This window comes from Mesoplodon bidens (assembly GCF_964165515.1).
Source record: "Mesoplodon bidens genome assembly, chromosome: 1".
In the NCBI taxonomy this organism is placed as follows: Eukaryota; Metazoa; Chordata; class Mammalia; order Artiodactyla; family Ziphiidae; genus Mesoplodon; species Mesoplodon bidens.
Genome location: NC_138176.1, coordinates 46396747 through 46405015, shown reverse-complemented (window position 1 = coordinate 46405015; position 8269 = coordinate 46396747). Strand labels below are relative to the sequence as shown.

The 8269-nt window shown below is 45.0% G+C and overlaps 1 protein-coding gene across 4 annotated transcripts; it reads left to right on the top strand.

Annotated features, from left to right (window-relative positions):
• The first annotated feature begins 1977 nt into the window (after positions 1–1977).
• On the top strand, positions 1978–6702 carry ZNF32 (zinc finger protein 32). Of its 4 annotated transcripts, none has more exons than XM_081233628.1 (3): positions 1978–2046; positions 4382–4521; positions 5721–6702. In XM_081233628.1, the coding sequence occupies exons 2-3, from the start codon at positions 4452–4454 to the stop codon at positions 6512–6514; spliced, it is 864 nt and encodes a 287-aa protein (XP_081089754.1). In that variant the 5' UTR covers positions 1978–2046; positions 4382–4451; the 3' UTR covers positions 6515–6702. The 4 variants fall into 4 exon arrangements, with proteins under 4 accessions (XP_081089754.1, XP_081089756.1, XP_081089755.1 ...); XM_081233630.1 differs by lacking the exon at positions 1978–2046 and adding an exon at positions 2055–2207; XM_081233629.1 differs by lacking the exon at positions 1978–2046 and adding an exon at positions 2296–3034.
• Positions 6703–8269: the final 1567 nt, after the last annotated feature.

Here is an 8269-nt window from a genome sequence, read left to right as displayed (position 1 = left end):
CGGGCCCTGGGGTGAAACACTCAGCCTTACTGACACAGCCTTGGGAGAGAAGGGAGCAGAGATACTCGTACAGCACCACCCAATCAGGTGCAAGGACTGGCCTTTGCTTGGTGCCACCTGGGCTTTGAAAATTGTCTGTGGCTGCTGTAAAAGGAAAGAAAGAGCAGTGACTGTGCCCGTCCCTTAATGCCCTACCCCTTTCTCTTTCTGACTCTGGAACAAATAATGAAGGAGGCACCACAGGGAGCCCTGCATTTGTGCTGAGGGGCCTTTCAGGAGTGGGGCCTTCAGGGCAGTTTCCCCTGCACACTCAGGGGCTTCTCTGTAAGACAGCTGTTGGCCCAGGTTTTGAGAAAGAGCGTTCATTTTGCCTTCTCAACTAGACTGTCAGCTCCCTTCCTAGGAGAAGAGAGTGTATCTTGTTGACATCTGTGTCCCCAAAACCCAGCACAGTACCTGACACTTAAAATGGGCTCAGGACATAAAGGTTCAACAAATTTAAGTACCGATGTGCTGTTAGTAATAGTAATAACAGACACTTAGGAATCAACTTATAACTTACACTTTGTACACTGTGTGAAATTAAATGTTTTGTTTTGTTTTGTTTAACAGGTGGCTTTGGTGTAGAGGACAAGGACATAGCAAGCGGAAACATTCCTTGTGAAACTCCTCATTCAATAGGATAGACTAGTCTCTGAGTGGGAGCTCTGGAGCAGGGAGCCTGGAGAGAAGTACACTGAGGAGAGCTCCAGGTTGAAGGAAAACAAAGGTGATTCCAAGGGGGAGGAAGGAAGCCCAAGAAGCCTAAGCCCCCAGGAACTTTAATGCCAGTCTTCCTTGACCAAATTCCCTCTCAGAGGCCAGGATCCTATAAAAATGCATTTGAAGGTGGCTTGAGGCATTTAGAGAGCCTTTAACTCATGGATGTTCAAAATCAACCTTTGTCCCCTCCCAGTATCATACAACAGGGCCAAGGATTTGACTTGTGGCTCTTCAGAGAAGCCCCATGAAAAACAGCTCTTGCCCCCTGAACTGAGCGATTTTCAGGGCTTAAAATTTCTCAATGCTTCAGACACACAGTCAGTTAAGAAAAAAAATCTAATTTATTACCCCTAGAAAATACTGCTTTCTCTCCATAATTCATGGAGTACATACAGAACGATTTTTTTCTGGGTTCACTCACATACCTGCCTTTGCTCTGAAGCAATAGGATAGCGGAGTGGCCTGGCCTGGACCCTGGCCCTTTCAAGAAGCCTTCACCTGGCCCCTGTAGCTGTCACCTGAGCCTATCCTGGGCTCTCCACCAGGTAAGAAGCCTGTCCAGAATCCTGTAGCTAGTCAATTTGCTTGTTGGCTCCAGACTGCTGTGATGGAGCCAACAAGCAAATTCAGGACAATTCCAAACCTGATCTCTTACCCATTATTTAGGGTGCAAATTCTTACTGACGGGATCAGTAAGGCATAGCTCTCCTCTCCAGGCTCTCGAAATTTTCCTGTGGTTTTCCAAGTCCTCTTTTCCCACAGACTTCACTTGAAATATTTGCTCCTTGTCTCAGAACTCTAATTACACATTCAGTTTCTGCTCATGCAGCGGCTCAATGCAAAACCCCTCAACACCCGAGGCTTTATCAACTCATTTCTTCCCAACACTTTGCTTCAGAACCCTGGATTCCCCATTTCCTGGCTCAGCGGACGTCTTCACCAACCTGCCATCCCACGCCTGGCTAATCTGAGTGGCCGTTTGGTGCTCTCGGCCCCCGCTCTACATCCGCGAACAAGTCGGCGTCTCTGGCTCGGGGCCAAACAGGAGGGACCTGAGCACCCAACGCGCACCGAGACCCGCAGAGCCCGAGCGGCCGGTCGCATCGCCGAACTACGGTTCCCACAGTGCTCGGGGAAGCCGGGGCCGCCGAAGTGCGGCCCACCCCACCCCACCGGCTCAGGCTCACGCGGAGCCTCCTGGGAGTTGTAGTCCGGGCCGCTCGCGCCGGCGCTGCTGAGGGCTCGTAGTCGGCCTTTGTCTGTCTGCGGGCGCGCGCCGCTGCGGTGAGTGAGGCCGCCGGCCGGGTTCGTACGCCCGGGCGAGGCGGGGCCCCGCCTGCAGGCCGCGGTCCCCGAGCCCCCTGCGGCCCTGAGTAGGCCTGGCCAGCTTGGACTCCCCAAGGCAGCCAGCTGCGAGGGGAGAGGTCTGCGGCCCGCAGGAAAAGGTCCAGCTGGACCATAGAAAGGGGTGCTGAGGCCCAGCGCGCAAGGCCGGCCGGGGGTTTGGGGGTGGGGGCAGACCTGAGGCGGGAAGGGAGAGTCTGTCGGGAGGAGCAGGGGTCCCTCCGCCGCACAGCACGGCCGGGTGTGGAGCAAGGCCCTGCACCCTAAGACGCGGGAGGGGGAGACCACAGGCAGGTGTGCCCCGGGGCCCGCGGGGAGGGTTTCAGAAGATGCACAGGAGAAAGTGCAGTCTCTCTGAGGTGGGTGAAAGGGAGAAAGGACAAACTTCGTCGGGTGGAGAATAAGAAAGGACAAAGTGGATTCAGGTGTGCAGAGAAAATAATCACCCCTCCGCAGAATCTCCTAATCCTGAAACTATCCCTCAAGAAAGCAACTATCCTAGTCCTCTGCTGTGGACTCCCAACTTTAGGCCTTAAATCTGTAGGTCATGTCAGAGGCCCTTCACATTTGGTTCTTTTATTCTCCCAAGAGCTACTTGATAATACAGTGTTATCAGACTATTTAGTGAGGAAATAGGGCTGTTTGGTTACTTGCCCAGTGTCATTTACGGGGAGAGAAGGGTAATCGAAGTCTCTCATGGCCTAATTCTGAGCTCTTTCCACAGGATATAATGGCCTATCTGATAGGAAAAGCAATATTTTCTACTATAAAGTGACTTTCTCCAAAATCTTCAGGAAATTGATTCCTCAGATTTGTGGAATCTAGGGAGAAAAATACGACAACTTCCCTTTATTAATCAAGGAGGTTCCTGAGACACAGCTGAGCTGTTTCTTGTTGAATATCTCACAACATGTGGAGAGGCACAGCTGTAAGTGCTGCCCACGTGTTCTGCCCAAACTATTTGCTGGACTAACCAGAGAGAGAGTCCACCCTCAGGTAGCAGGTACCCATATACTTCCCACTGACTCTTGGTGGATGTGCAATTGAGCAGTAACACCTTCCACTTCCAAGTGAATGGTGTTGTAGTGTCCTGACACTCTGATAGGGCATCGTTTTGTGGCCTGTACTGCAAATTGGAGCTGAGTCCTCCAAATAAAGAGTTTAAATGCCTCTCCAGTCATCACAACATGTAGCAGAAAGGGCAGTTGTCAAGAAGACCAGGTGTTTGGGTTAACAAAGAATTGTAGTATCACACTGCTATTTCATTAAATCAGGAGGCCAGCATTTTCATGGGACATAGTAGAGGGAAACAAAGGTTATACATTGAACCACTGCATAAAGTGTAAGTATTCAGTAATTAGGGTCCTGAAATAAGAATATCCCCGCCAAAATACAAAAGGATAATATGGAACAAGAGGATTCCTAGGATCTGGAAGAATAGTAAGGTCTGGTCAAGCTCTGTTCCATTCTATTTCATTTTATAAGAATTCTCACCAGCTTTTTAGTGATGAGGAAGTAGAGAATTGTCTGGACATAGGCTTTGGATCCAAAAAGTCTTGGATTTGAGCCTTTGCCTCACCTTGACTTCTTACTGGCTCTGGGAATAGGGGCAAGTTACCGTAATCGGTGTGCCTTGGGCTTGGTTTTGGAGTCTGAAGTAGGTCTTTTTTTCCCCAAGAATTGGCAAGTATTTATATTTCCTCAGAACTGGTATTCTCATACCTTGAAGAGTCTGGAGCCTCCTAAGAAGTGCCAAAAGGAAATATGAAATCTCTTGTTCTGTCCTAATAACCTAGAGGGGACTGGAGAGGAGAGCTGGAGCCATTTCAATCATAGAACCAATCATGATGGCTGAAATTTTTTTTATATTCTGAATTCCTTTGGAGGTTTGGAGGATAAAATAGCAGGCTCTTAGGTAGGGGAAGGAAGTGGACGATTCCAATCACATGCTAAGGCTAAGCTAAGGTACAAATAGGAAGGACCATTATCTTGGCACTGGCAAGAAGAGATACTTGTTTGCTTTATGTCTTCTCTGCTTTCCCACCTCCTGCTTCCTCCTGGACTCATTTATAAGTGGTCATGGTACCTTTTGGTTCATTTTGCAGTTACATTGTAGGTGACTGACATTATATCAGGCAATCAAGATTTCCTCCATTCACTCATACCCCAAACTGGAGCTCCTGTTGACTTTATTCTCCTCACTTACCAATTCTCTTGTCCTTTCCTGTTTGTTTTTGTTGTTCTGTTTTGTTTTTGTTTGTTTTTCCCTCCCCAGGTACTCAAGAACAGCCCATGGAAGAATCATATGAAGAGGTGGTGATTAAGGTCATAGAGCAGGAGTGGACATGTTTGGATTTCCAACAGCTACTCTGCTGGACTGTCATGGAAGATATGCCCAGAATGTAGCATTTTTCAGTGAGTCAGTTGATTGCTGGGATGCCCTCAACTCAAAATAATCAGTGTCCCTGTTCTCAGCACTAGTCAACAGGCTGAGGATGCAGAGAAGACGTTCCTTTGGTGGAGCTCACCGTTTCTAGGGATTACAGGGAAAGCCTACAAACTGGAGTTAGAAATAGTAGAAACAGAGCAGAACAGTCTTGATATGGAGGTAGTCTCTGAGAGAATGAGCAGTTTTAAATCTCAGCACAATCATTGAATAACAATTTGAAATCTCCCTAGGATGACTCCCAAGAAAACTATTATTAGTGATGAATGGACCCATATTTAAAGTGTAGTAGAAGGCTCATATGCAGGGCAATACTGAACAGTACTGTCAATATCTGCATAGGAAGTGTTGAGAATAACTTCCAAACCAAAATAGACTTCAGTTCCACCATAGCTTAGCAGATTGAAATAGCATGGATTTTAAAGTGAAAAATTCCTTGGGTCAGATTCTGTGATAGCCCTGACTTGATCTGTGGTATCACACAAGTTATTTAACTTTCTTGAGCTCCAGCCTCTTCATTTGTAAAATGGGACAATAAGCTCTATCTTGCAGGGTGCAGGGATTAGAATTAATAGATGTAAAGTACCAAGGATTCTGCTACATATATTCTGATATCATGGAGCTTACTCCACTGTTAGGAGAGCAGACTAGAGCAGAAGTGGATTTCTCATGAAACTAATGAAACAAGGTTCAGGATCTTTCTCTTACACTGGTCTCTTCAAGGCCTTATCCCTACTTTTATACTGTTTCTTAATGGAATCCATCCAAAATTTAAAGCTTTAGTCCCTACACAACCTGGATCCACACCTGTTTTGGTGTCAGAACTTGGGTATGGCACTAATTTGATCGTATATAGTTTTCTTAGTTTTTCTGAGCCTGTTTTCTTATCTGTAAAATGGGAATAACCATGTCTATACACAATACTATTTGGGAGGCTAAATTAAACTAAATTTAGAGGGAGTACACTGCTATGGAGCATGCCTGAATCCCAAGTCTGTGCTTACCTAGCTGCACAATCTTTGACAACCTCCCTATACTTTCACTTCCTTAACTGTAGCAATAGATTGTTTTCAGGATTAAATTATCTATGCAAAGTTTATAGTATAATATCTGGCACACTATAAGCACTCAAAGCATTGTTTCTTTTTCCCCTGTTCTTCTCACTCAGCATATTGGTGCCTCTTACATGACTTCCCTCTCATTTTACCAGATGTGATGACAGAAGCCCACCACAAATATGATCACTCTGAGGCCACAGGATCCTCAAGCTGGGATTTCCAGAATTCTTTCAGAAGAGAGAAGCTGGAACAAAAATCCCCAGATTCTAAGACACTACAGGAAGATTCACCTGGAGTGAGACAGAGGGTCTATGAGTGCCAGGAATGTGGAAAATCCTTCAGGCAAAAGGGTAGTCTAACGTTACATGAGAGAATCCACACTGGTCAGAAGCCCTTTGAGTGTACCCACTGTGGAAAAAGCTTTAGGGCCAAAGGCAATCTTGTTACACATCAACGAATACACACAGGAGAGAAGCCCTATCAGTGCAAGGAGTGTGGGAAAAGCTTTAGTCAACGAGGTAGTCTGGCCGTTCATGAAAGACTCCACACTGGACAGAAACCCTATGAGTGTGCTATTTGTCAGAGAAGCTTCAGGAATCAAAGTAACCTCGCTGTTCACAGAAGAGTTCATAGTGGTGAGAAGCCCTATAGATGTGATCAGTGTGGAAAAGCCTTCAGTCAGAAAGGAAGCTTAATTGTTCATATCAGAGTCCACACAGGCCTGAAACCCTATGCCTGTGCACAATGCAGGAAGAGTTTCCACACCAGAGGGAATTGTATCCTGCATGGCAAAATCCACACAGGAGAGACACCCTATCTGTGTGGCCAGTGTGGGAAAAGCTTCACTCAGAGAGGGAGTCTGGCTGTGCACCAGCGAAGCTGCTCACAAAGGCTCACCCTATAACCACTCTCATCAAAGGAAGTTCTCTTTATGAATTAACAGCATAAAATCCCCTGAGATTAAACAACCTATTCAATTTTACGGAATGAATGGAGACTCCTTCAGAAAGACCATCATTGGGTAGAGCAAACTGACTTTTCTCCCTTCCCCCAAATGAATATCAAAAATAAATGTCTTGTTTATTATCGTTATCACGTATGATTCATAATTTGTCCACTTATTTTGACCTAATTTCCCAAGGTACCTCCATTAATCTAGTACACAATTGGAGATTTATGTAGCAGATACAGATTTTAAATTTGCAATTGACACCATCAGCCTGTTTAAAAAACTCAGCCCCTTACCAATCCCAAGACTATTTTCTTCTCTACATATTCAAATTAATCTTGTTTTGCATTCAAGACCACTAGGCAGAATTCATGAGGCAAATCTAATAATCCTTATATTATCTGAATGGTAGTCTCAACAGCATATCCTAAGAAATCACCCATGTTCATAGCAGAGGCCCTAGCCTTTCCTTACAAAAATAGGATCCTTTCCAAGCCTGCACTGTGGTTTACTTCAGTCTTCCACTCCTAACTAGGATAGAGATAATTTACCTATAGCCAAAGAGCAGACAACTATCTACAATACTTGACACAATGACTCTCACTCCCTTTTGGCAACAGTAGCAATATCTCAGAGTTAGAGTCACCTAGTAAGGGCATAAGTGTCCTCATTACTGAGCTCAAATTTGTAGTCAATAATGAAGTTCCAGTCCTCCAACAACACAATCCTCTTCCTCCTACACAGATACATGCATGCACATACAGAAGAAATTTGGAAAGTAATAGTTTTTTTACCTCTAGTGGATGAGATTTCAGGAATAGTGGAGAGGAGAAGTTGGTTTTGAGGGGGAATTTCCAATTTTTTTAACTTTAGCCATCCCTAAATTTTCATTCTGAGCTTTTATGTAATTAAAATGATGAATGATGTAGATAGAGTGGTTTTCTTGATAAGATACCATTCCATTCTTTCTTTACCCTATAAGCTGTAGGTTCCTATAGACTATAGGCTCCCTCTAGTAGATCCTATAGGCTGTAGGCTCCTTAATCCAAGAAGCTTAACAGAAAATCTTGAGAGAGAGGTAAATTTTATCAAAGATCTTTGGGCATAGAAACACTTTAGAAACACTATGAGTTTGAATAATAATACAATAATACTTCTAAAGATACCCTGATAATATTTTTTATAAATTTATTTATTAGTTTGTTCTTTATTTTTGGCTGAGTTGGGTCTTCAGTGCTGCATGCGGGCTTCCTCTAGTTGCAGCAAGCAGGGGTACTCATTGCGATATGTGGGCTTCTCATTGTGGTGGCTTCTCTTGTTGTGGAGCACGGGCTCTAGGCACGTGAGCTCAGTAGTTGTGGTTTGTGGGCTCTAGAGCACAGGCTCAGTAGTTGTGGCACACGGGCTTAGCTGCTCCACAGCATGTGGGATCTTCCCGGACCAGGGATTGAACCCATGTCCCCTGCATTGGCAGGTGGATTCTTAACCACTGCACCACCAGGGAAGCCCTACCCTGATAATATTTGAAGATGCATACCAGAATGTTCATATCATCCTCATTTATAATAGTCATAAACTGGAAATAACCCAAATGTCCAATAACAGGGAAGGTAATAAACTGTGGTAGAGACATATAATAAAATACAACTCAGCAATAAAAAATAACAACTGATACATGCAATAACCTGGATGGGGCTTCCCTGGTGGCAC

Bases quoted from the DNA above. Each gene is read 5' to 3' on its own strand.
- ZNF32 (XM_081233628.1), top strand. From the start codon at position 4,452: ATGTTTGGATTTCCAACAGCTACTCTGCTGGACTGTCATGGAAGATAT. The intron at 4,522-5,720 runs GTGAGTCAGTTG...CTTCTCACTCAG, and splicing joins CCAGAATGTAGCATTTTTCA to CATATTGGTGCCTCTTACAT.